The sequence below is a fragment of the Macaca nemestrina genome, chromosome 9, assembly GCF_043159975.1.
Source record: "Macaca nemestrina isolate mMacNem1 chromosome 9, mMacNem.hap1, whole genome shotgun sequence".
NCBI classification, from domain to species: Eukaryota; Metazoa; Chordata; class Mammalia; order Primates; family Cercopithecidae; genus Macaca; species Macaca nemestrina.
The window spans coordinates 900,933-928,636 of NC_092133.1; the positions used below are offsets into that span (position 1 = coordinate 900,933).

The 27,704-nt window shown below is 59.8% G+C and overlaps 2 protein-coding genes across 8 annotated transcripts in view; one reads left to right on the forward strand and one right to left on the reverse strand.

Annotated features, from left to right (window-relative positions):
• Positions 1-3,469: 3,469 nt before the first annotated feature.
• On the forward strand, positions 3,470-4,812 carry LOC105471053 (NK6 homeobox 2). Its single transcript, XM_011723399.3, has 3 exons — positions 3,470-4,051; positions 4,141-4,313; positions 4,429-4,812. The coding sequence occupies exons 1-3, from the start codon at positions 3,646-3,648 to the stop codon at positions 4,681-4,683; spliced, it is 834 nt and encodes a 277-aa protein (XP_011721701.1). The 5' UTR covers positions 3,470-3,645; the 3' UTR covers positions 4,684-4,812.
• Positions 4,813-6,429: 1,617 nt separating this feature from the next.
• The window catches only part of LOC105471065 (inositol polyphosphate-5-phosphatase A), a 248,908-nt gene continuing 227,633 nt past the window's right edge, over positions 6,430-27,704 (reverse strand). For all 7 annotated transcript variants that reach the window (XM_011723416.3, XM_011723425.2, XM_011723445.2 and 4 more), the window contains exons 12-16: positions 22,859-22,932; positions 12,083-12,194; positions 8,977-9,045; positions 7,954-8,041; positions 6,430-7,865 (exon numbers count right to left, since the gene is read on the reverse strand). In XM_011723416.3, the coding sequence (XP_011721718.1) occupies positions 7,961-8,041; positions 8,977-9,045; positions 12,083-12,194; positions 22,859-22,932 (336 nt within the window). In that variant the 3' untranslated portion in view covers positions 6,430-7,865; positions 7,954-7,960. The remainder of the gene's footprint in view (positions 7,866-7,953; positions 8,042-8,976; positions 9,046-12,082; positions 12,195-22,858; positions 22,933-27,704) is intronic.

The window sequence follows — 27,704 nt, forward strand, 5'->3', positions numbered from 1 at the left end:
TCATGGCCTTTCAGACCTGGCTGGGTCCATGAGCCCAGTGGGACCCCAGGGCTGCCTGGCTGGGATCTGCGCCTGCCTCCCAGCCTTTTCCCGCTGCCCTGGCAGGGCTGCCCCCAGAGGGCACGGGAGATGGGGTTGGGGTCTGTCTTGCGTGGGAGGCAGAGCCCCCTCCAATTGTGTCGTGGGGTGGGGTTTTCTCCAGCCCCCCTTCCCCTTCCTCTAGCAATTGCAGAGCATCCTGGTGGGTTCCTCTGTTTCCAAGCAGCAGAGGCACCCCGCCTGGCCCCGGGCTCCTGAGGGGCCCTGGTAACCCCACCTCTCCGCTTCCGGGGGTGGGCACCCCAGAGGGGTCCCTTGGGTCATCTTGGGCCTTTTTTTGTTCTTTCGTCATGAGGACCCCAGGGAGGCCCCGTCTGGGTCTGGAATGCCTGGTGTGGTTGCCTTGTCAAGCTTGGAGAGGCTGGGAACTCGCTCATTTAAGGAAAAAAGACAAAGCAGTGCCTTTGCCGGGAACTGCCAGGAGACCCGGCGGGGAGCGCGGTCAGGGCGGGCAGCTTAGCAACTCGCCTAGGGCTGCGCGGGACAAGTCACCTCAGTGATAAATCAGGGCTTTGTGAATTCCATGTCCTGGGCGGCCGAAGGCGAATGCAGGCTCCTTCCCTGTGTGGAGTTCCCCCTCAGCCCCCAGCGCACACCGGACGGGGACACCGGGGCCTACGCCGCTCTCCTTCCCGGCCGAGACACCCGCCGTCCTCCCCATCGCCCGCTCCCCTTGCAGACGCCGCGGGGGTGCAGGTGCAGCGCGTTTGCTGCTCTGATCTGCCCGCGCCCGGGGCCCGCCGCGTTCACGTTGCTCCCTCCGGACAGCCCGGGCGTGGTAGGAGCCCCACAAATACAGGCTGAACAAATAAAACAAACGTTGAACGGCCTCTGCCAAACCCCACGCCCTCGGTTTTCCAGCGAGGAGCGTTGGCGCCGATGCCCGCAGCCTTCCTCTCAGGACGTTTGCTCCCAGGCCAGGAGGTGGCATCGCGAACCTCTCCAGGCAGTGGGGCCGCCGGGCGGCGGAGCCCAGGCAAAGGCATCTTGGTCGGAGGCGCTCGGACCTTCCCGGGAGGAGAGGGCGTTGTCTCGGTGGTTTCCGAGAGGGCGGCGCCGGGGGGCGCAGGAGAAAAGGTGCGGGCGGGAGCTGGAGAGGAGGCGGGGCCCGGAGTGCGCGCCGGGAAGCGCAGTTGAAGCCACCGGACCCGCTCGCAGCCCCTGGGGGAGGAGGGCCGGAGAGCGCGTGGGGCGCAGACCGGGGAGCCGGGTAGGACGCGGCACCTGCAGAGCGCGCCAAGACGCCCACGGCTTAGAAAAACGTGGGAGAGGGACCCCCCTTACCCGGCTCCTCTGCGACCCCAACTCACCCTGGACCCCATCCCGCGCCTCTGGGCCCTGGAGAGCCGCACGCTCCGCAGCCAGTGACACGCCAGCCCCACCCGCGACCCCACGCGTTCCCGCGGCAGCCCAGGGAGGACCCGGGGGCGCAGACAGACCCAGGGCCGCCGGGCCGCAGCGCAGCGCCTCCAGGTCCGTGTTTCCTCAGCCATAAAACAGCGCTAACGATGCCCCCCGCCCCGCCCCTCCGGGGTGTGAGAGGAGCCGGAGCCGGTCCGGAGCGCGGCTTCCTCCCGCCATCCTGCCCGCGTGCTCCTCCCCGGCCTCAGTTCGGGCGACCCGCGCCCCTCCCGGCCCGCCCAGGGTCTGCTCGGCCGCGTGGAGTAGGGGTCCCAGGGCCACAGCGGCCCTCGCCCCGCGCACTCCGCCCTGCCCCCCTCCCCGCCCGCCCGCAGTTCCCGCGTCTCAGCTCAGAGCCCGAGCCTTGTGCCGCGGGCGCCGTCGCCTTGGGGTGCTGGGAGGGGCCCGAACCCGACCCGGGAGGGCCCTTCCTCGTGTTTCCTCCGAGGCAGCGGGGCAAGGCGGGTCTCGGGGCCGGGCGGGCGCTGGGGGTCCCCGGGCCAGGCTCCGCGGGGGCCGATCACTGGCGGGGCAGCCGCGCCCAATCGAATTCCAATCCCAATTGAGTGCGGACCCGACGGGGGAAGCGAACTCTCCGTGAACGCGGGGCTGCACCTCAGCGGAGGGGAAGCCGCCGGGGCAGCCCCGAGCGCGCACAGCAGAGGCAGCGGCGGCCGTCCCACTGCCCCGGAGTTTTCCAAGCCACCACCCAGGAGCGGCCGACCGCGCCAAGTCCCCGCCTCGACCTGCACAAAACGAAAACGGACTCTGGAGCAGGGCGGGAGGGAGCGGACGTGAGACCCCGGGCCCGAGCCCTGAGCGCCTCCTTCCTCCGCGGCACCGACCCCCTGGCGGCCGGGGCGAAACGGGAAAGTCGTTGCGAAGGAAACTCCCCCAGGCCCGAAAGAGGCCACGCAGCGGCGGTCCCTGCGCACACACTCGGGGCTCCCCACGGGCCGTGGGTCATAATCACAGCCGCCCCGTGTCCCTAAATTAATACGAGACGCCACCCCAGAGGTCGGAGGGTTTGCTCGCGGCCGCCTTGCGCGGGGCTCGGAGTCATCTCACCGTCCGGTCTGCGGGATGAGCGAGCGGCTCCCGGTGCCGGGGGAGTGGGGCGGGGGGTCACAGGCTTCGCGCGCGCGTCTAAGGCCGCGTTTCTGCCGCTGCGCGCCCAACCCGCACCCACGTTCGGGCCCTGGACTGGGCTTCCGCGCTGAGGCCGCCCTGGTCTCTGTTCCCCCGGCCGGGGATTCGCGAGAGGCGGCCCGTGGGCGAAGTCGTGGGCCCGCGTCACATCCTGGGGGACCCCCAGCGGGCAAGCGCCGGGCAGTGCGTGTGGTCCCGGGACCCGCCTGCCCGCCCCGCTCCAGCCGGCCTCACTCCTCCACCGCGCCGGCCGCGTGTCGGCGAAACCAGAGGCAGCTCCGTGCGAGCCTCGCCCGGCCGTGAGGCCCGTGGATTCCGTGGACTCCGAGGCCCGTGCCCTCCGCCCTCCTGTGGCCCCGACCCGCCGGGAGCGCGTTCCCCGCCAGCGTCCGCGGCCGCCCACACCCACCGCAGCCCCGGGCGGCCGAGCAGTCGCGACGGGGGCGCGGGCCGGGGCTCTTCCCCAGCGGGGCACTCGGAGCGCGCGGGCGGGTGCTCAAATCTGCATTCTTTCCGTTAATAAAATATGTTCTCGTATTTTTTCCTGATTTCGCATGAAAACCTTTGCCTAACTAAACTCCCATCCGAGCGGGATTTATTTCGTCCCCGGGGAGATAAATCAGGGGGCGAATTTACAGCCCGGGAGGCACCTGCCGCGCTAATGGGCCCTTCATGGAGTGCGCGGCCGGCGGGGGCGCGCGGGCGGGGGGGGGGGGCGCTGGCCAATGGCCGGACCGCAGGGTCCGCAGCCAATCAGCGCGCGCGCCGCGCCCCGGGGGCCCCCGTTATCAGCGCGTCCGTCCCGCGCGGCGCGGCTCCGACCGGCCCCGAAGCCGCCGCCGCCCGCCCGCCCCACGCCGGAGCCGCCTGCCCGCCCCCCGCGCCCCGCGCTGCAGCCGACGCCCGCCCGGGCCGAGCGCAAACTTCCCGGGCCGGCGGGCAGGGGCGGCGGCGGCGGGGCCCGGATGGGAGCCCGGGCCGGCGGCGGCGGCGCCCATGGACACTAACCGCCCGGGCGCGTTCGTGCTGAGCAGTGCCCCGCTGGCCGCGCTGCACAACATGGCCGAGATGAAGACGTCGCTGTTCCCCTACGCGCTGCAGGGTCCGGCCGGCTTCAAGGCGCCCGCGCTGGGGGGCCTGGGCGCGCAGCTCCCGCTCGGGACCCCGCACGGCATCAGCGACATCCTGGGCCGGCCCGTGGGCGCGGCGGGCGGGGGCCTCCTAGGGGGACTGCCCCGGCTCAACGGGCTCGCCTCGTCCGCCGGCGTCTACTTTGGACCCGCGGCCGCCGTGGCGCGCGGCTACCCCAAGCCCCTGGCCGAGCTGCCCGGGCGTCCGCCCATCTTCTGGCCCGGCGTGGTGCAGGGCGCGCCGTGGAGGGACCCGCGTCTGGCCGGCCCGGGTGAGTGGCCCGCGCGGGGGGTGCGGGGCGGGAGGGCGCGGAGGGGACCCCGCCGGCCGCTGACCCCCCTCCCCTCCCCTCCCTTGCAGCCCCAGCCAGCGGCGTCCTGGACAAGGACGGGAAGAAGAAGCACTCGCGCCCGACCTTCTCGGGCCAGCAGATCTTCGCGCTGGAGAAAACCTTCGAGCAAACCAAGTACCTGGCGGGCCCGGAGCGCGCGCGTCTCGCCTACTCGCTGGGCATGACCGAGAGCCAGGTGAAGGTGAGCGCGGCGGGGCCCGGGAGAGCAGAGCCGGGGGCCCGCGTCCTGCGAACGGCCACAGCCCCAGCGCCAGCCCCGGGCCCCGCGGCCGCCTGACCGCCCCGTCCGCCCCCAGGTCTGGTTCCAGAACCGCCGGACCAAGTGGCGCAAGCGGCACGCGGCGGAGATGGCGTCGGCCAAGAAGAAGCAGGACTCCGACGCCGAGAAGCTGAAGGTGGGCGGCTCGGACGCGGAGGACGACGACGAATACAACCGGCCCCTGGACCCCAACTCGGACGACGAGAAGATCACGCGGCTGCTCAAGAAGCACAAACCCTCGAACTTGGCGCTGCTCAGCCCGTGCGGCGGCGGCGCGGGGGACGCCTTGTGAGGACGCGCGGGGTGGGGGCGAGTCTATTTTTGCAGAATCCGGGGGCGGCCCCGGTGGGCGCGAGTCGCTTTGTATCATCAATAAATTATTTAACGCGTCCCCGTCGGAGCCGCCGCTCCGGAGCCTGCGCCGCGTGTTTCTTCCGTCTCGAACCCGGAGCGAGGCGGCCCCTCCCCGGCCGCGGCTTCGCCCCTGCGGGACCCGACTTCGGGCGCGCGGCGGCCTCGGGTCCTCCGGGTTCCCGGTGCGGAGGCTGCGGGCCCCGGACAGGCGCGAGGAGGCGGCGAAGGCGCAGGGAAGGGGCCCAGCCCGCGGGAAGGAACCGCAGCGACAGCCGCCAGGAGGCCGGGACAGAGCCGGGGACGGAGCAGCAGGTACGGCCCGGCCCGCCTCGCCTCGGGGCGGATTCGGACGCGCTTGGGGGGCCCCGAAAGGGCGGGTGAGCCGCGTACCCGCCTCGAGTCCCCGCGGGACGTTTTTCTTTCTTCGCTTTTCCCGCTTTGGGGCCGCGTACTGGTCGCCGCCGGGCACCGGTTCCCGCTCGGCCGAGGGGTTTGCTCTGATTATTTCCAAATCCCTCTGCGCGTAAGCGGAGCATCCCACAGGCGCGCCCTGGGCTCAGCCGGTGGAACCGGGTCTGAACGGCTGCACGGTGGCCCTTCGGTCACCTTCCCGCTGTATCTTTCCGCGGTGGGAGGCAGTTTCTTCCAAACTAGGGTCGCAAAGAGAAATCCGAAATAAGTCCGCCCTGGAACGGCGGGGCCTCCCGCGGGGCACGCGGGGTCAGGGAGCGGGAGGCCCCCGGGCGAGGCCCGCAGCGCCCGGCCAGGGGCTGCCCTGAAACGCCGCCAGCTCCGCGGGGCTGTGACTCCGGCTGACAAAACCCGCCCACCCTCCCGCAGCCTCTGTGGCCGGGTCTGCCCATCGCTGCATCTTAATGGGACTGTTGCGTTTTAATTTTAAAAAATTAAATGTAAATAATTTTATCATTGCGCTGGTACGATTTCTCTTGGAAGGCATTTTCGGAAACGTTAAAGAGAAATACAAGCGGCTTCAACTCGGCGCATTTTGTTTTAGGCTCTTGGCAGCCTTCACAAGGAGGCAACCTGAAGGGCAGAAGCAACGCTTTTCTGTGGGGAGCCTCTCTCAGCTCAGCGCAGAGCAGACGGGCTTCCAGTTTTAAAGTTTTGAGGAAGGCAAAGCATTTATATAATCCTGTTTTAAAATGATGAGGGATAAATCCTTTATTACAGTAGAAGGTCCAAAAGGCTGTTTTTCTCCTCTCAAGGAGCGGCTTGGTGTTTTTTTTTTTTTTTTTTTTGAGACGGAGTCTCGCTCTGTCGCCCAGGCTGGAGTGCAGTGGCGCGATCTCGGCTCACTGCAAGCTCCGCCTCCCGGGTTCACGCCATTCTCCTGCCTCAGCCTCCCGAGTAGCTGGGACTACAGGCGCCCACAACCGCGCCCGGCTAATTTTTTGTATTTTTAGTAGAGACGGGGTTTCACCGTGGTCTCGATCTCCTGACCTTGTGATCCGCCCGCCTCGGCCTCCCAAAGTGCTGGGATTACAGGCGTGAGCCACCGCGCCCGGCTGGCTTGGTGTTTTGTGACAGTGTGTGATACAGTGAAATGCCGGGATTTCTAATGAGCTTGATCTCAAGTAACAGGGTATACAGGAGGCCGCTCCCCTGAGTTAGCATTTCAAAGGCGGCAGGAGAAGGGAAAGGAAGGAAAACAAAGCAACACGGGACTATTTTCACCATGGTCAATTTTATTGCTTAGGAACCAGGCCAGTCACTTCTAAAGGCCCTCAGAACGACCAACAGCTGAAACCCGTGGGTCGGACTCCGTGTTGAACTGCGGACAGTGGCAACCACAGCAGGGACAGGGACCGGTCCTTCCACCAAGAGCAGATTCCGCAGCGGACAGCAGTCACTTGCAATGGTAGTGATTTATCCAAAAACAAACACCCACCTAATGCCTTCACCCGGTCCAGGAACTCTGTAGTGTTCTAAAGTAAAATCAATAAAACATATATTTGTGTTTCATCAACAGACTCTCTAATCACCTTTTAATGCTGTACTTAGTGCTAGGAGAAAAATATTTGCAACAAGGTTATTACATGGGTTGTTTGTAGCGGAGCAATGAGGAAATGTACAGTTTTGTTTCTCTTTAATATTTTTATATACAGCCCATGTTAAAAGCAATTTCTATTGGAAGCAAACTAGGCTATTTCTATTTCTCCCATGATATTATTGTTGTAATGTAGAATACTTGGCACCATAAAACAGTAACAAAAGACAGACAAACGGTTTACAAAATTCTTAAAAGGTACACCCAGGCTAGCTATAAACTTCACATTCAGTTCTTAATATTACACAGAAGAACGGCACGGGAGTAACGGCCCGCCAGTGCAGACGTGCTATGGGGCCGATTTCACCCACGATGGCGAGGCCATGTGTTTTTTTACGAATGTGTGTGTTGATGGACACACAGCTGAGCTCCTAGACTCCGATGCTGCCTGCTGATGGGACTCTCTTGTGCATTCATATTGGAAAGTACATTTAGCATAAGTTTTGGTAAGATTTATAAATTATTTTTAAAAAGTATATATTTATATATATTTATATATATATAAAAATGGAAAGCAGCTGCAGTGTGATTCAAAAACCATGTGACACGGCGCAGAGTGCCGCGGAAGGGGCATCGGCAGAGACAGACCCTTCGCCATGCTGGGGGCCACGCTGCCGGCCGGCAGAGGGAGCGCCCATCTCGGCTTCCCCAGCCCCTGGACACACCTCCACCTGGCAGAGGGGGGTCTCTGGACACGGGGGAGGGGTGGGGTCTCTGTGCTGGAGAAGCCCCTCCACTGACAATCATTAAAAACTGAAAACTGTGAAGTCTACGGTACAGACCCTCTTTGCTGTCTATTAGAGTTTTGACAACAGGACTGTGACTTATTTTTAAAAAACCAATATTTCTACTTAATGTCACATGAACAGACGAGACAGTGAGGTATGTGAGGCTGTTCCGGAATGGTCCGGAGGCTGAAGCGAAGTGTGGGGCTGGCCGTCTAGCAGGTGGCGCTTGGGTGGGTTCTCGATGCAGCTTTGAAGGTGCGTATTCAGTACACGGCTACAGGGAGGGCTCACGAAGGGTCCTCTCGTGGCGCTGGCATCTCTTCCCTGGCATGGAATTCGTAATTTGTTAAAGGAACAAATGCACCAGGAAAAGCTGTGTAAAAGCTGAACTAGAGGGAGGAGTCATATTTACCACCACGTCACTGCACGACACAACACTTGTGCACACGGGCATGAGGTTTACCTGCCCCGGGCATGATTCGGAAGGCCAGGAACACGGGCTGCAGCAGGAAGAGAGGAGGGCGTCAGCACGGTGCATGCGGGACAGCCCAGCACACGCCGCCATCTCCCGCCTCACCCCTGGACCCTGCGTCTCACAAGGGCAGCCATGAACCGGGCTGGGAGGAGCTGATGGCCAGCAGAGGCAGCTCGGCCCTTGTGTGCAGCCACCGCAGAGCAGGGGTTGGGAGCCCCGTGAATGTGGAATTGGAGCCAGGCCGGCCATGAGAGGTTTTGCAAGGAAGGTGTTATTTCCAGGTGAAAACTTAATGGGAAAACTGATCTAAAATAATGGCTAAACAGGCCCCGAATGAAGCGGGGAAGGGAGGCTCTCCCATCCTCGGCTCTGCTGCACCCGGCAGGTCCAGCGCCTTCTTGGCATGTGTTTGGGGCTCACAGCTCTGGGCCTCCAACGTGGAAGAAGGTAACTCATTTATTTGGCTGAAAATGAGATTTGATATGTCACCTGTGCACACTCTCGAGGTGCAGTTGCCTGAATAAACCATTTGTGCCAGTGCCGCCCCTTGGCACACGGTGGGAGTGCCCTCACCCCAGCTCCCCGGCTGATGGTGAGCCTTCCCCAAGAAGGCCATTAAAACACTGCGGCTGCGTACTTGCAAAACAGCCGTCAGAAACGATCAGCAGTGGACGTTTTTTACAAATAGTAAAATGATGTATTTTATTCTATTGTAACTAGTCATTTCTGCCTTCTTCCTACTTACCCACCTAGCTTATGATACTTTATTAAAATTAAATCAAAACAGACCAACTTGGCCTACTCTGTAGAGTCAGACTAAGAAGACAGGAGAGCAGGAGAGCAGAGACTGGCCAACCCCCACCCACCTGCCTGCCAGCCCCAGCTCCCACCCGCCCACCGGCCCCAGCTCCCCGGCTCCCTAGTCCACCAGCCCGGCCCCTGGACTTCAGTCTACGTCACCTTGTGGTCTCCCATGCAGACGTTGGGCCCAATGTGGTCATAGGTGACAACCTTCTCCTCGCTCTCCGACTGGAAAGGGGAAACAGAGATAGGTGGGTGTGGGGAGGTGAGGCATCCTGGGTCCAGTGGGGAGCTGACCAGCAGGAACATCAGGGTTTTGTGGGGGCAGAGAGATGGGGGTTCGGCCCCTGCAAGTACCTCCCCAGCCTCTGCCACCCGTCCTGCCTGGCCCCTGAGAGAGAGGCCAGCCCACGGACCAAAGGCTCTGGTGGCGTGGCAGCACCTCAGCACCTTGGCCCTGGCCCTTTCGGCCAAGAGGTATCTGCCTCTAGGAGGGGTCGTGTGCGGAGTCAAGTGCTGGCCCCGCTTCCAAGCTCCCCTCGCCTGGACATGCTCCTGGGCTCTCGGGGGAGTTGCAGGGGACCCTGTTCACAGGAGTGGTGCAGCCCCAGCTTTCTGTGCGGGTGTGCCCTCTGACTGAGGCAGCCCATGTAGTTCCACTCTTCCCACTTTCATTTGTTTTTGACTGTTCTATGAGCTTAGAACTCAGTGTTCAAATGAGAACAGACACCGAATTCCATACCACTACACAAAGCAATCTGTGCATAGTAATTCACGGCTGTGTGCGCATTTCCCGGCGGGTGCCTGTATTCCGGGCGCCTGGGGAAGGGGTTTGCTGCTGGTCAGCACTCGGCTCTGGAATTTTATATCCACAGCTGAAGCATCTGAGACTATCGAGTTAAAACTGAATTATCTTTAATGCAGTGGGAAGCTTAAGGTCAGATTTACTTTCCAGCATGGGCGCCTGCCAGAAGGGATGAAAACACAAGCTTCGGCACTGCATGCATGAGCACCTTCCCGCCTCGCGGATGGAACGGCGCCTCCACGGAAGTGGGGAAACATTCATCAAACGCAGCGTGGTAATTTACAAAGGCAGCATAAAATTGTGGATTTTCAACTGCATAATCTTTGGACAGATAAACAAATTACGGTGGGCACAGGCAGCACGCCGCACACCTCACTGAACACTTGTCACCGAGGCTCGCAAGCAGCACCGCCCGCGTCCCGAGCCCCCTTCGGTGTTTTAGGGCCGCGGAGGCAGAATGGAGCTTGGTGACGAGGTGACGGCGCGTGTCATGATGGATGAGGCTGCGGAGTGCGCCCGGTGCCCGTCTGCTTGGGCTGCACGCCCACTGCCCACTGGGTGGCCTCATGGGAAAAGCCTGTCCAAACTCTGGCCCCAGGAGGCGGGGGCTGTCAAAGGCCGCCAGGTGTGCGTTGTGAGGCTCTGTCCCCCACCCTGAGTGTAAACTGACAAGTCCCGGGTCCAGAGAACCCGAGAGGCTGTGAGTGATTGGAAAACGGGCTCAATGCTGCCATGCCGTGAGCTGGCAGAGCCCTGGAAATGACAGCACAATGTGGGGAGGCCACAGCCCTGCCAGCCTTCTGCCCTTGGGCACTGCTCACCAATCAGCACTTGCGTGACCTCTGACGTTTTCCCGGGGATGGCATCTGTGCCTGAGTCCCTGGGAGGCTCTTGCCCTGCCGGCAGCCCTGGGCTCCACATGCCCGACCTGTTCTCAGCGCCGGCAGGTGGGAGCACCCACCATGTGGCACCGAGGGACTGGCGTGCCCACCAGTGAGCCCAGCTAGAGGGGCAGGGGTGCGTCCACAGCCAGGCTCCGGGCCGAGCCCACTCCTGGGCTTTCGGGCTTGTGGCCAGCATGCTTCCTCAGTGATGGGCACAGGCCCTGCCCACAGGCCAGAGGTGGGGCTGCAGAGGAGCCAGGCTGGCTGCAGACCCCAGGGACTTCTGGCCAAGAGGCCCTGCCTCTAGCCCAGGCCCGCGCCAGGCAGGCTCCTCACAGCAGAGCCAGGGACAGAGGGCAGGCTGCACCCGGGGTGCTCCAGGATGTAGGAAGGAACAGTAAGGAACCTGGCCCGGCAGACAGAGCCGCGTGGCGGAGGCCAGCAGGGTGCATCTCAGGGACCGGGGCTGCAGAGGGTCCCTGCCCTGCTGAGGGCGCACCTGCACCCAGGTGCTTGTTGTGCCTGGGGTCTGGTACCATCTGGCACAGGGACACAGACGGGCAGTGCAGGACAACAGGAGCCTCACGCAGCTGGTGTTGAGGTCGGGGTTAGTAGGGGCTCCTGTCCCTGCTCTGGGCCTGGGACAGTGGACAGGGTGGGCAGAACCCACCAGACTGGCAGTGGTACCACCAAAGTCGCCAGCCTCCTTCCAATTGCCCACCCACGCCATGGTCAGAGGCTCCGGCTCTGGGTGCTGGCACAGCTGCAGTTCCCACTCCCGCCTGCAAGCTTCGTTATTATCGCCATTTAATTTTCATTCACGGGGTTGACAAAACCAATTCAGATATTGATTCTTCTGAAAACACTCCTTGTATGTTAAAATGTGGGAACCAAAAAATCACAAGATTGGCCAGGTACAGTGGCTCCCACCTGTAGTCCTGTAATCCCGGCGAGGCCGAGGTGGGCAGAACGCTGGAGCTCAGGAGTTTGAGACCAGCCTGACCAATGTAGCAAGCAAGCCCCTATCTCCTTTTTTGTAAACAACAACAACAACAACAAAATTATTTATTAAAAAAAAGTCACAGGAAATCTGAAAATTTCCCAAGGCCCAGGTCATCTCCTGAAAATGCTGCCCATTCATTTTTAACTTATCAAGGCTCCAAATGAATCTGGCTCTGATTTACAACTTAGCAAAACAACCTCAGACATTTCTACTGTGCTTCACGGTCTGTGAGTGCTCGAATGCACAAGAGCACATTGACTTCCAAGGATACAATGAACTACCATTTGAAAACACTTCCTGCCGACCACCCGTGTGTATTTCAAACTCACGACGATGCCGGCTGCCCGTGGCCCAGGAACTCGGCTCCATCTGCTGCTTCCCCAGCCCAGGTGCTGGCTTGGAGGTGACCCAGCACTGGGGTGCAGCTCATGGCAGGATGAGGTCAGGGCCCAACCTGGCAGCATTCCCCAGACTGGGTGCCCCCGTCCCCAGGGCCCTGTCACCAGGCCGGGCCAGACCAGACCCAGCGTTCCACGTCCCTCTGCACCCAGGGCCGGGGCAGCACACACTCACCCTCAGCACCAGCTCCTTGGCAGACGGGGACATGAGGATGCGGTCGCACCAGGCCGGGCACCGGGTGTTCATGTACTGCTCACCCTGGCGGGCATCCTCACTGTACGGGTAGCTGGGGAGACACGAAGGCAGAGGGTCAGCCGGTCGGCTTGGGCCGTCCTCAGCCCCAAAGGGACGGCTGTGCCAATTCTCTCCCAAAACACCTTAGAATGGCCAGCGCTACCCGGGGAACGCATACACGTCTGGAAGTTTCTAGAATATAAAACCAAATTCACAATTTAAGTTCTATATCCAACTTATTTTTATGTGAGACTGAATTTTAGTTACAGCTCAGTATCTTCACACCAGTCCTTCTTTTACCGCATGAAACTGTCTGTCGAGCTTTGGTTTTGTTGGTGTTTTTGAACATGGTCTAAAGTATGACGAAAACCTCCATGGAAACAAAATGGCAGCCAGTGTCATCTGGTCCCAGGACGCTCCTCCCCCTGGCCACCCGGTCCCAGGACGCTCCTCCGCCCCCCCAGTGTCGTCCGGCCCCAGGACGCTCCTCCGCCCCCCCAGTGTCGTCCGGTCCCAGGACGCTCCTCCGCCCCCCCCCCCCCCCCCGGCCCCAGGACGCTCCTCCGCCCCCCCAGTGTCGTCCGGTCCCAGGACGCTCCTCCGCCCCCCCAGTGTCGTCCGGTCCCAGGACGCTCCTCCGCCCCCCCAGTGTCGTCCGGCCCCAGGACGCTCCTCCGCCCCCCCAGTGTCGTCCGGTCCCAGGACGCTCCTCCGCCCCCCCAGTGTCGTCCGGTCCCAGGACACTCCTCCGCCCGGCCACCCGGCCCCAGGACGCTCCTCCGCCCGGCCACCCGGCCCCAGGACGCTCCTCCGCCCGGCCACCCGGCCCCAGGACGCTCCTCCGCCCGGCCACCCGGCCCCAGGACGCTCCTCCGCAAGGCGACCCAGCCCGGCTCAGCTCGAAACGCCTCTAAGTGCAGGCAGCTCTGGGGTGTGGGGTATGGCGCCTGTGTCTCTGCTTTGACCAATGCCGCTCCCACCTCGGGGAGCGTCCAGGTGCTCAGGCTGTGGCCTTGGGTCCCTGCTGTGGTGGGGCGTGACTGTCCCTGACTCACTGCTTCCTGGGCCTGCCCATGCCCTCTGTGGGTCTGGGAGTGGGACTGGCCACGCGGCGGTGCCACTAGCCCTGAGGGCGGAGCCCTTCACCCACACAGTGAGCGCATCCCTCACCGCCCGGGGTCTGCTGGCTGTGTCTACCACCCACTGCCAGCCATGGCACAGCTCATCTGGGCTCCTCAGCGGCCTTGCTGCGTCTCTGAGCCGCCGTCGGCCCTGCCCTCACACAGCAGTGCAGTCCACACACACGTGGACTTATCAAGCCTCCGGATGAATGGAACATGCAAGCACAGCCCCCACTTCTGGGCCTGCAGGTTCTCAGGGGGCCCGGCCCACCCATAAGGCTGCAAATCCACCCCCAAATGGGCATGTCGTTTGGGACTGCACTGAAGTAGTAATGAATTCCACTTGGAGTGAATGAACCCTGGGGGTCCTGTGGCTGAGCTCAGCCACCTGCCCTAAGTGCAGTGTCTGCTGACTCTCAACATCTCCGTGGCCTTCATCAGTGTCTCAAGAGTTTTTCAGTTAGTTCCAAAATATCATACAGCACCTGTCGCGACTGGGATCTGATTCTCTGTGAAGTTTCCCTGTTGGCCGTGATTGAGTTTTGGGTCCATCCTGGCACCACAGCTGCGGATTCTGCAGCCCCTCCCATGCCCCCCGGGCCCCACCCACAGGGGCACCTGTGAGCCCTGTGCCCAACCATCTGGAAACAGCTGGGGACTTGGAACTTGCTCTGCCCCGATGCAGGAGCCCCTACCCTTCCCCGCGCTCCAGCGGGAGCCGTGGCTTCCACCCAGCCTGGGGCACAGTCACTACTTGGTTAAAAGCAAAACCTACGCAGGGCCTACGTGTTATGCATGTTTCTGAAGAGCACAGAGCATAGAACAGTTGCATGTTTTTTCAGAAGCAGCAACCTGGCGGCCTGTCCCATTTCACACGTTTGAGAGGCTGGGTCACCTTGTTCAGGAGCTTCTCAGCTGATCCCAACCGTAGACACGAGTGGAAACTGGATGCAGGTAGGTTCCTGTCCAGTCCCCGGACACATGTCCACTGCATCCGGACACACGTCCACTGCCCCCCCACATGCGTCCACTACCCCTCTGGACACACGTCCACTGCCTCCCTGGACACGCGTCCACTGCCCCCCGACACGCATCCACTGCCCCCCCAGACACATGTCCACTGCCCCCCTAGAACTGCCCCCCAGACACGCGTCCACTGCCCGCCCAGACATGCGTCCACTGCCCCCGACATGCATCCACTGCCCCCAGACACGCGTCCACTGCCCCCCTGACGTGTTCACTGCCCCCCCCAGACACGCGTCCACTGCCCCCCAGACACACGTCCACTGCCCCCCTAAAACTGCCCCCTGGATATGCGTCCACTGCCCCCCGACATGCGTCCACTGCCCCCCGACACGCGTCCACAGCCCCCCGGACACGCGTCCACTGCCTCCCGACGTGTCCACTGCCCCCCCGGACACGCGTCCACTGCCCCCCCGGACACACATCCAATGCCCCCCTAGAACTGCCCCCTGGACATGCATCCACTGCCCCGGACACGCATCCACTGTCCCCCGGACATGGGTGCACTGCATACACAGCAGTGGCACCGAGGCCTGGCCAGCTCCCTGCAGGGTACCCACAGGCGGGCAGGCAGTCCAGGGGCAGTGCGCCCCACGAGTGCCCAATCAGGGCCTGCACAGGTGGCCTGAGCTTCCCAAGGATGGTGGCTGTGCTGAGCCACACCATCTGGGCAGCCCCCGGCCGGGCCAAGTTCAGGGAGCAGTGGCTGCGGGGCTCTGGTCAGGCCTGGACGCTCTGCACAGGTGGGATCTGCTGTCTCTCAGGGCAGCCGTGGCTGTGCTGGAGCAGGACATTCCCGGCGATGAGAAGGCAGCAGCGTGTGCGCTCAGAGAAACTGTGGCCTCCGCCAGCCGACACAACACAGATGTGCCTGTGGGTGCAGCCTGCTTCGCCCTTGCTGCTCTCCGCCCGTGGGTGCAGCCTGCTTCGCCCTTGCTGCTCTCTGCCGCCGCTGCGGGCGCTCTGCATGTGGAGGGCAGGCTCTTGCTGCCAGGAGCATTTCTGCTGGGCTGGGGCCCCACGGTCACCACATGAGGGTCTAGCGAGGTGACGACGCTGCCCCATAAGAGCCCACGAGAGCAGCTGAAACTAAGCAGGGCTGGGAGATGCCAGTTTGGAAGGAAACTTCCAGAAGCCTCCATCTCATGCCTCTCACACCAGTGACGTCTCCACTGCAGACACTCCCACGGCGAGGCCGGTCTGGGCGTCTTACCTGCAGCAACACGGACCTGTAGGACCCAGCAGGGGTGCACCCTGGGGCCACAGTTCAGCGTAAATGCGAGTTCTGGGACTGACACAGCACACCAAAGGTGATTTCTAAACAGGAAGCTGGAGCCGAACCAGTTCTCACTCCCCGTGTACCCCATGGAGCCCGGAGCGCCGGTGCCACCTGACGCCCCCTCAGGGCACGGAGAGAAGCCAGGTGTGGCAGGAAGCAAGCTGCCCTCTGTCCATGGGACAGGGTCTGATGGGCATTGCTGCTCAGACAGACTGGGCTCCAGGGATGAGCAAAGGAGAACAGGGAGGCCTGAGGGAAAGCAGCTTCCTCAGCCCATCTGCTCCAGGAGGGGCTGCCCTGGGAGTGTTCACAGGTGACTCAACAGGAGGAAGGAGCCTGGGTGAGAAGGGTGTCCTGGCCTGGCTGTCGGGGGCAGCACCACCGACAGGGGTGCTCTGGCCCCCAACACCCAGGGAGAAATGCAGGCGGGGCTGGTTCCACCTGGGTCTGGGGAAGGCCAGCGTGGACTGCACACCACTGCTGTACCCATGGGCGGGAGGCACTGGCGGGGCCACACCAGGGAGAAGCAGGACGCGGGGCCTGGACGCTGCCCACCAGTGACTGACGCAGGAGTGCCAGGCATGTGGGCTTATCTGAAAGCACACCTGTTGGGTGCTGCTGCGTGGGCGGAGACAAAGGACGCGTGCATCCGCCCCCACAGTGTGGGCGTGGCTGTGACAGGGTGAACAATCGTGCTCCTGTGCTCGCCTGCCCCTTTCCTCTCCACAGGATGCGGGCAGCGGCCCCTGTGTAGGCTGCATGGCAGATTGTTTGCTGTGGCCAGGCTGACTGGCCCTGCTGACAAGGCCCAGCTTTAGGACCTGAGCAGACTGGGCTGGGCTGGGCAGGTAGGGTCGCCACGGGCCTGAGAAGCAGACAACAGGCGGCTTCCCGTGCAGCTAGCAGGCACCACCGGCAACGCTGGCTTCAGACACCGGCTTCCAAACACACCAGCTGCCACTGAAACTCCTGACAAGGAAAAGGCCCTAAGGCCAAAGAAAAAGAACCAAACAATTACAGCTGCGGTAACACTGAAGCTCCCGAGTGGGAGGAGGAAGCAGCACAGACGTCTTCCAAGAGGGTCTGGGGGGCTGGGCACGGGGGCTCACACCTGTCATCCCAGCACTTTGAGAGGCTGAGGCGGGAGGATCGCTTGAGCCCAGGAGTTTGAGACCAGCCTGGACAACATAGTAAGACCCCGCCTCTATACAAAATAAAAAAGTTAGCCAGGCGTGGTGGTGCACACTTGTAGCCCCAGCTACTTGGGAGGCTGAGGGGGGAAAATTGCTTGAGCCCAGAAGATGGGGCTGCAGGGAGCCAAGATCACCACTGCACTCCAGCCTGGGCAGCAGAGACAGGGGCTGTCTCGGGTGCTCCCCTCGCCCACATCTCGAAGGACAAAGCTCTTGGGGTGACCAGAGCCCTTGGCAGGCCTTTCTGTGGGACGGGTTCCCTCACTATCCTCCCCTTTGGCACAGGTCCCACAGTCTGTAGGAGCCGCAGGCAGCCAGGGTTCGTGAGCACCAGGCGGACGGGCGGCCTCGCTCCCTCCTGAGCAGCTTGCAGGAAGTAGAGCTCATTTTGTAGATAATTATTACACTATAAATACACATCTAAAGACGGAAGAATGTAAATTATGGCCCACAGAAAGTTTGAAAGGGGCCTCCTAATTCCTAATTTAAAAATATTTGTGTCCATTAAAGATAGACGACCTCTGGCTGGACTTGTCTGGGCAGTTCACTCCTGTGTTGCGTATATTTTTGTCTTTTTCAAAAGTTAAAACTTGATCTTGCTCAGTAATTGTTTGGTCCATGAAAACACTCCTTTCCCGCCGGAGAGTCCGTCTTTCTTTGGGAGGGAGTGATTTCTTCCCATTCAACGTGCTCTGAGTGCAATGAAAACTTTGAAACGTTTTGACGAGTAGTGATAGAACTTCTAAATTTTTCCATTTATTTCAGTGAACTTCACTTCACAGTGAGGCACACACAAGGCCAAGCACACACGGGAAGTGGGTGTTCACCAGCTCACCGCACACTGCTCGGTCCACAGCCTGGAGGCCTCCACCCGAGAAGGCGGTGGGAGGTGATTCCCCGCCTGCAGCAATGGCACCCCGTGGGGTCCCAGGACCTCCTCTCCACCTGTGCCACCCGGCTTTAAACTCGCTTCTGCAGCGGTGTGCAGTGGCGGCTGGTTGCTGTGGCCTCCGTGTCAGTGCTGAGTGTCCGTCCCACTCTTCGTGGGCACTAGGGATACTTCCAAGTTTTGGGCAGTTCTGGAGTTGGCGTGTGGCCTCGTGGGTCCCTGGGACCCCTGCAGCAGTCTGCCAGGGGAGATCTGCATTCACGAGGACACTAAGGCGATATTCGCTGATTTCACAGAGCTGGCGTTGCATGGACGTGGCAAACGTTGCCCAAAGTGGTAAAACTGCTGGCGCTGGCATGGGAACCAGGCAGAGGCCTGGCCGCGTTAGGTGGGGTCTCTCCCAGGGTCAATCCCTCAGCACTAAACAAAAAGCCACCTCCACTCACGAGTGAAGCAGGAAAAATCATTCCTTGTGTTCAACTTCAGGCCTGGGAGATGGGGTCTTGGGCTGGGTGGGATGAGATGAGGCCTCCAGGGAGCCCTCTGCCCAGAGGGACGACATGGCCCTCGTCTCTCAGGGGAGCATGCCTGCATCTGAGTTGTCAGCTAAAGCAGCTGCTCGTTTTCACAGACACCATGTTTTGCCAGAAAGACTGACAGACAGACTGTGGTAACTCAGACCTTGGTGGCTGACACGCGTTTTCTGCAGAAGGGCGGACGCGCCTGTCGCTTCCAGCAGCAGCGGATGCCATTTGCTCCCAATGACAAAATTTCAGCTTTCAGGAAGGCCCCAGGGTGCTGGAAAATGTATTCCTCATGGAGGCCGGCGGTGTCCCCACCACACAGACGCCTCCGCTGAGCTCCACCATTCTGAGGAAGGTGCTGCATGCACTGGGTGCCAGACGAGCCACATCGAGACGCCCACACCCTGGGTGGCTGGGATTTCCTGGGACCTGTGTGCACGGCCGCCAGACCATGCCCCGATGGAAGGTGCCTTCCCCATGCATCGGTATTTTTTTCACAAAAATGTTACTTATGTAAACGTGTAATGAGTTTGTTGTTACTTTTAAAATGAACTAATAAATATTTAAAAACTGATGGCAATGACCAATAGATGGAACACATGTGGACAAAAGCTCCAGTGTCCTCAGTAGCTGGAAGAGGGAAGTGGCCAGGCCACTGGGAAGCTCCGGGCCACAGGCCACTGGGAAGGTCCTCGGTAGCTGGAAGAGGGAAGTGGCCGGGCCACCGGGGTGGCCAGTGAGGTTCTGCGGGGCCATTTCGATGGCAGCGTGCGGTTTTCTTCTGAATAAATAGAATGACACAGTCTCTTCGCTACGTAAGGAGTCCACAGACACAGGGAGCCCCCAGGCAATGGATGTGACAATTCCCATCTTCCATACACACAGTGTCCACACAGACAAAGAGGGAGGGCTGACTATGCGCAGCACCACGGCCCCCACGAGGAAAGGCAGCGCCCCCCACGTTCCGGAAGCAGGACCACGGCCCCCACGAGGAAACGCAGTGCCCCCCACGTTCCGGAAGCAGAACCACGGCCCCTACGAAGAAAGGCAGTGCCCCCCACGTTCCGGAAGCAGCACCACGGCCCCCACGAGGAAACGCAGTGCCCCCCACGTTCTGGAAGCTGTAACAGGAGCCACCTGACGGCCTGTGACACTGTGGTGACTTGGGAGCGTTGGGCTCTCTGGCTGCGGAGGGGCTGATGTGGGGGCGGTACTGTCGGGCAGGCCTGGGCCTGAAGGCTCAGCCTGCCCAGAGGAGATGGTACTATCCTTAGGGAGACGCTGAGGCCGCGAGGGGTGAGCAATGTGCCCAACTCTGCAGCGTCGGGGGCAGAGCCGGGACTCTGGTTCCGGAGGCGCTGCCCTCGCCAGCCTGTTTTATATGGGGTTTGGCGAGAAATGCTAACACCTGGAAATGCCGGACTGTCACGCCAGTGGAGGGGTTGCCGTGGAGCCGTCTTAAATCTGTTTATCTTAGAGTTAATGACGGTTAATTCTCAAAGTTAAACTAAAAATCAGAAATTCACTTCTAGCTAGGATGCACAAAAAGGCGGCGGCTCCATGCTACCGCTGGGGTGTCCAAATCCCCAGCACCTGAGCCTGGGCTGTACCGGGAGCCACACGTGTCAGGAGCTACAGGGCGGGGGCTGCGGGGCTGCTGTTCGGGCGCACACCACACGTCCTGCCCTGAGGGCTCTGGCGTCTGGGGAGCCGGGCAGACCAATGCTGGGTGAAGAAGCCCATCGCCGCCTCTGCTCACCATTAAGGGCTGATGCCACCTGACCCCACATTGACTCAGAGCTGCCTGACCCTGCATCCACTCACAGCCACCTGGTTTCCAGAGACCAGAGTGGGTGAGACTCATCCCTGTCACCATGGGTCCCTCATCCCCCAGTAATTCTAAGCACATATGTAGAGCTTTAACACATTACACCCAATGGAAATAGCACATGGCACGAAAGGCCTTTGGGAGGCTGCATCGCGGGTGCCATCCCGGCCCGAAGGCACCATCTTACAGCACAGGGTCCCGCCCGCGAGAGTTCTTCATGGGGAGGCAGAGGCAGCCCAAGGTCTGGCCAGCCTCCTTCCCGCCTGCTCACCCTCCTGCTTCTGACCACCTCAAACAGGTCACTTTTGTGGCTGTCCCTAAAGAAAGCACTAGGAAGAACCGTGCGTTTAGTTAAGGACAAAAATTGAGGGCTGTATGAATGTCTGAAATATTAGCACCCTTTCTGGCAAAATGACAGCATTCAGTTCCAATTCATTCCGAGCAGAGTTCTAGTCATCCATGGGATCAGTGGCAAACGACTTTGCGGGAGAAGACCCCGCTGGTCTTCAGACCCATCTGCCAATGATATGTTTCCTGGCGTCACTCCGCCAGTGTGCACCAACGCCCGGGGTACGGCTGTTCCTGGAGCTCTGTGCTAGGAATGCCGTCTCCTCCCAGGGTCAGCAGGTGCGGGATCTCCCCATGGAGTGCCTGCCACCCGCAGGAGGGTCCTGTCCACCAATGCTGACATGGTGCCTCAAGCCGCTCCAAGGCAGTGAGCTCACCTCCGCCCAAAACTGGGGTGGGGACTGGGTGGCAGGGACAGGAAGATGCACTTGGCTGCTCGGCCAGTTTGCAATGTGTTCACTCAAACCACAACAGCAAAAACTATGAAACGATTCTGAAAACCGGGAGCCACAGTGGGAAGGAGATGCTGCCAGACCAGCAGGTGCAGATGGCGGCTCGGCTCCCAGCTTCTGAGGAGCTGGGGCAGACACAGGCCTCAGGCAGGCCGTGGCAAGGATGCCCCCCAAGGCCTCAGAGCCCTGGCAGCCTTCAGGAAAGCACAGGAAGGCCAACACATCCTGACAGGTGTGAAGCTGCACGGGGCAGAGTGTGAGGTGGCAGGTGGACGAGCCTGGCATGCAGGGGCACTCGGGACCCCCTGGCAGGGCAGAAGCAGTGGGAAAGCAGAAGCCGCTCTCACACAGCCAAATGCCGAGGAGCAAGCCCGGCCGGCCTGGGCACCCTGGGAATGCTGAGGGTCGGGGTCCACGGATCTTTCTGGAATGCCACTGGACACGAGGGTCTCTCTGGGGGCCTGTGTCTCCAGCAGTCAGACTTCAGATCCAAGTGGGAGTGGGGAGCCCTCCAGGAAGAGGGGCGTGGGCCCGAGATCCCCTGGGGTTTCCTGCACCTCCTGCAGGATGAGGCTGGTGTGCGGGGCAGGGAGCCTTGGTGCCTTTGCAGAACAGGAAGGAGCTTGTGAGGAGGGTGGGAGGCCTGGGCCACCACTGCCTTCCAGAGGCTCCTCCGACCTGTCTGAAAACTCCCCTGGACACCAAAGTGCTCTGCCACTTTCAAGGCTCAGCCCGCAGCGCTGCCTCTGACTTTGGGAAAGCCTGAGTCAGCTTTCTGAGGCTGCATCCTCCGGCTCCCAGCTGAGAGGCAAAGTCCACATCTGCCAGTGGAAGTCCCCTGTAGCTAACAACAGTGAGAACTGCTCTGTGCCAGCAAATCTGCATAGAAACGCACACAAACACCCACACCCAGGCACACATCTCCATGCATGAACACACACGTGCACACACACCCATAGAACACACAGCCACATGCATATGTCCTACACACACACGAGTCACATGTTCTCACTCATGTTCACATATGCAACCATGTATGCAAGCACACCTCGTGCACACACATCCACAACTGTGTGATGCATGTCCCACACACATTGGCACCAGGTCTGCACATCCACGGATGCCACGCAACGTCTGCACCAGGTCTGCACATCCACGGACACCACGCAACGCCTGCACATCCACGGACACCACGCAACACCTGCACATCCACGGACAGCACGCAACATCTGCACATTCAAACTCAGGCGCACACACACGCATGCCTTAAACACATCCACACCCATGTAGACACACTGCATTTGGAGGTCCCAATACTCCCAGAAAGATCCATAACACACAGTCCCCGTGGGCCGCTCGTGTGCAACTCTGATAAGGCTGTATTTTGCGTATTGGAAAAAACCTTTTTTGAAAAAAGATAACAGAATTACTTATTACTCTCAGCTGCTTGCTTTCTTCAGGTCACGAAAAGGGCAGGAGAAGGCGCAGTTTGCACACAACTGCAGGACACACAGGCATGTGTGCACACACAAACAAAAACACCATGCACACAAGAACACACACACTTGTGCTCATGTGCACACACAGATGCACAGGTGCACACACAGATGCACATGTGCACACACAGATGTATACGTGCACACACAGACACACTCGTGCACAAGTGCACACAGACGCACACATGCACACACAGATGCACAGGTGCACACATACACATAGACGCACACGTGCACAGATGCCCACGTGCACACACGCTCGTGCACAAGTGCGCACACACACACAGATGCACATGTGCACACACATGCACAGATACACACAGACACAGACGCACATGTGCACCAGATCCACAAGTCCACACACATGCACACGTGCACACACACATGCACAACACACTTGTGTACACACAGATATGGTAGATACACTCCAGATGCACACAGAATGCACACACTCATGCCCAGCACACACCGGCACACACAGACATGCAAATGCACCAGAGACTGGGAGGGCGGAGATGCCGCCTTCCTGGCCGGGTTCATCCCCTAAATAGCATGTTCCTTACCTGGGAGGGAACGAGATGTCCAGTTCATACAGTCTGTCCTTAAAGACAGACAACTCCTTGTCAAACTCCAACAGCTAAAGAAAAGAAAGAGCAGAAAAAGTCACATTGGTTTTCCTTGCTGGGGGCACGTGTGTCTGTGTGCACCTGGGACGCTCGAATGCTTGGTGTGACATCTGCCCTTCCCAGAGCTGCCACATCTGTCACCAGAAACCTCTGTGGCGCCAGCAGGCTCTGGGGTCCGCCTGCTCTGCTGCGGACAGTGGGACCTACGCCGCCCGCTACAGGTGTGCTCTGCCCACCCAGAGACCTTCCTCTGTTGGGGATGCCAGAGAAGCACTCGCGCCCTCAGGCACCGCCGTGGCAGCCCCAGCAGCAGCCCCTCTCGGCCTCTCCTCCCTAGGGCTGGCTCCCCCAGCAGAAGGAACACAGCTCCTGTCCTGCCCTGAGTGTCAAGTAACTTGCAGAGTAAGCGATGTCAGCTTGGTGAGAACAGGTCAGGGAAAATGGTCCCAAGGTGCACAGTGGGGAGATTCTGGCAGCAGCTTGGGGGCAAAATGTTCATTCCCACATGCACAGGAGGCAGACAATGGCCTTGCCCCCGAGACTCTTCCAAAACAAGCCCAGGCAGGCATCACCTCCCACCCCTGCAGGACTGGCCCCGGCCGTCTTCCTGAGCGGTCACCATGCACACCCTCTCCTGTGCTACTCATTAGTCATGTCCCCACAGCTGTGCAGGGCATGGCATTGAGCCAGGGCTCCCTCAAAACCACACCACATCCTGGCTCTTCCTGTGACCTCGTCCGTCATCCCTGAAACGGGCACTCAGCAGCCTCATGCACACAGTCATTACCCTGTGCCAAGCTGCTACCTGAGCCACCGGCCCAGGCCTCCTGCCTGGAGCACAGAAGTTCACAGCCCCGCTGCCTCCTGCCTCCTAAGAGGGTACGGCTCCAGCTCCCCTTCAAGGGAGCAACTCCCTCCCTCCAGCACCCACGGCCTCTGGGAGGGGCCCCAAGTCAGCTTCTCAGTGGGGTGGGGATGCAGTGGAGGCCTCGGGAGAGGGACGCCCCTCCTCAAAGGCAGAGCAGGGGCATGGGCTCTGGACCAATCCTGCACATGTGTGTTTATGTGTACGCAGGCATGTGTGTTTGCATGCAGGCATGTGTTTATGTGTGCGCAGGGATGTGTGTGTGTACATGCAGGCACGTGTTTATGTGTATGCAGGCATGTGTTTGTATGCAGGCATGTGTGTGTCTGCAGACACGTTTATGTGTGCACAGGCATGTGTGTGTTTGCATGCAGGCATATGTTTATGTGCGCTCAGGCATGTGTGTGTTTGCATGCAGGCATGTACTCAGATACATTCATACACAGGCCTATAAACACACATCATCTCTAGGTCATTCTGGAGCTTGAGTTTGAGGCTTCCCCACGTCAGAGATGCAGCAGGGTCCCCAGTCCCAGCGTGGGCCCTGCTGGCTTCTCAGGTGTGGAGGTCAGGAGGCAGCAGGGAGGTTGCCAGCCGCCAGGTGCCATGTGGTTCTTGGCTCTGCAGGCACCAGCTATGAGACTAGGAGCCCAGATTCCCCCAAGGCCTGCCCAGGAGCATCTTTGAGATCTGCTGAGAGTCGGAAAGGAGCCATTGCCATCCAGTGGCTTTCACCAAAATGCTGATGGCAGGTTCCCTGAATCTCTACGACACAACACGTTTTGAGATTTCAGGAAGGCACTGGCAGGAGGGGATCAGATCTTCCCTGCACCACCAAATCCTCTCATTCCTCCCAGTGTAACTCAGACCTTTCAAGACTCCCAAGTGTGGTTTTTAAGTTATTTATTTATTTTTTGAGACCGAGTCTCACTTTGTTACCCAGGCTGGAGTGCAGTGGCGCAATCTTGGCTCACTGCAACCTCTGCCTCCTGGGCTCAAGCGATTCTCCTGCCTTAGCCTCCCGAGCAGCTGGAATTACAGGCGCGTGCCACCACACCCGCTAAGTCTTTATTTTTCAAAGAGACAGGGTCTTGCCACATTGCCCTGACTTGTCTGAGATTCCTGGCCTCAAGCGATCCTCCTGCCTCGGCCTCCACAAGTGTTCTACCGTGCCCGGCCCCAAGTGTGTTTTCATATTACCACCATGCATGAGTCCACGGAAAGCAGCTTGCCTTAGCCTACAGGTTTTTAAGCTTTACACAAATGTTCTCCTTCCTTCTTCATCCCATCCTGCTCTGGAAGCTCAGCTACTCCTGGTTCTCCGTGGGACCCGCTGGTGGGGCCACATCTCTCCACTGCAGGGTACTGTCTTCATTTTGGCCGTTCTGAAGGCTGAGTTGGTTGCTGGGAGAACTCTTAAGTGTGTGGGGTTTTCCACCAGCTCTGTGATCGAATCCCTCCAGTTCTCCTGGTGTATATTTTTGTGGTTGTTCTGGAAACCCACTGCCACTTGCATTCTTGTAGGTAATGGGACATTTTTCCCACATTGCTTTAAAAATCTTCTCTTCATGTTCAATGTTCCGCTGTTTCACTCTGACATGTCTGTGTGTGGATTTACTTCCATTCCTCCTGCTCAGGACTCACCATGCTTCCTGAGGTTTATGTCTTGGATAATTCTGGAAAATGCCCAGTCATCAACTCTCCAGCATGCCCCTCGTGAACCCTCACTGCGTGAGCACTGGGCTCTTCCCTCCTCTCTCAGCCCCTGACCCTCCTGTCCCATCCTGCCACATTTCTGTGCTGCATTCTGGGTCGTTCACCAGGCCTGCCGTCCTGTTCCTTAATCCCTTCTCCAGACGTGTCTACTCTGGCACTTAATTCATCCCTGGAGCTTTTAATTTTAATGATAATACTTCCACAAGTTCTACATTTTTTAAATCTGTTGGGATGTTTTTTCATAGTGTGGTACTTATGTTTCTAACTCTGTCATGCTTTGAATAATTTACAATATTATAATTTGTATCAATTATTCGACGATTTGGCATTATTGAGGATCTGCCCTGCCTTTGTTGTATCTCTGGACTCTTGCTATCTGTGGAATGCGATCTTTTGTGGTTCACAGTTTGCGACTGTAGGATAGTCTTTGGTGGGTCTTGATTTTTGGGAATTTTTTTAGTTGTGACAAAGAATGTGGACCTCCCCTCCAAAGTGACCGACTGGGTCCCCGCACCGCACTGGCCTCCCACAGCTCGGAGTCACCCAGGGTGACTGCTCACGGCTGTCCTCAGCAAGCTTCCTCATGGCACCCCCAGGCTCCTCCCCACTGTGCTGTCCCCAGGCTCCTCCCCACCGTGCTGTCCCCTACCAGCCCTGCAGTCCTCAGCAAGCTTCCTCATGGCACCCCCAGGCTCCTCCCCACTGTGCTGTCCCCTGCCAGCCCCAGAGCTCCATGGCGGGGATGTGGCTATCTGTCTTGCTCACCCAGAGCAGGGCCCAGGTCAGAGCAGGCACCCAAAGTGTCATCAGACGAACACATGCCCCCGCAGTGCACCGCGGTGCCTTTCCCGTTCCCAGCGTGTGATCTCCAGACAATCTAGGCATTTGCTTTCTTTCTCACATCAAGTTACTGCCTTGATGAGACTCCAGTAAAACTTGAAAAGCTGGAGATGCAAATTCATAGCAGTCTCAGGGGCCTGTGCCACCCAGAGACATGTGACACCCAAAGACGCCATGACCTCTGCAGGGCATACCAGGGAGTAGAGGTCGAACCAGACGCAGCACAGAGCCTGGTGGTCCCAACACATTTTTAGTCTAAGAACCCAAAGAGCCTGGCTTTGTGTTTTGCTTTTGCCAAATGTGTATTTATATCACGCAGATGCAAACTCTTTCTGAAACTCCCCTGGAAACAAGACGCTGTCACCAGATGCCAAATTCTTTCTCTGAAAGTGGGTCCCTGTCCCCACACTCACAGTGGAAACACTGCCTGCTGCATCCCAAGATGCAGGGTGGCGGCCTGTCTGCCACAGGGTTAGACCTGGGGCCTCTCCTCAACCTCCCCTCAGGAAGACCGCGGACAAAGGAGCACCCAGGAGAGGCGCTCGGGGGCGTCACGAGGAAGCACACACTATGCCACAGCCACCCTGTACCAGAGATGGGCAGAGTGGAAAAGAGAGTGAGATGGGCACAGGGGGAAGGAGAGGGAGATGGGCACAGCGGAAAGGAGAGTGAGATGGGCACAGGGGAAAGGAGAGATGGGCACAGCGGAAAGAAGAGATGGGCACAGCGGAAAGGAGAGTGAGATGGGCACAGGGGAAAGGAGAGATGGGCACAGTGGAAAGGAGAGGAAGATGGGCATAGTGGGAAGGAGAGATGGGCACAGCGGAAAAGAGAGTGAGATGGGCACAGGGGGAAGGAGAGGGAGATGGGCACAGTGGAAAGGAGAGTGAGATGGGCACAGGGGAAAGGAGAGATGGGCACAGTGGAAAGGAGAGGGAGATGGGCATAGTGGGAAGGAGAGATGGGCACAGCGGAAAGGAGAGTGAGATGGGCACAGGGGAAAGGAGAGATGGACACAGCGGAAAGGAGAGATGGGCACAGGGGAAAGGAGAGATGGGCACAGCGGAAAGGAGAGATGGGCACAGCGGAAAGGAGAGTGAGATGGGCACAGGGGAAAGGAGAGATGGACACAGAGGAAAGGAGAGATGGGCACAACGGAAAGGAGAGTGAGATGGGCACAGGGGAAAGGAGAGTGAGATGGGCACAGTGGAAAGGAGAGGGAGATGGGCATAGTGGGAAGGAGAGATGGGCACAGCGGAAAAGAGAGTGAGATGGGCACAGGGGGAAGGAGAGGGAGATGGGCATAGTGGGAAGGAGAGATGGGCACAGCGGAAAGGAGAGTGAGATGGGCACAGGGGAAAG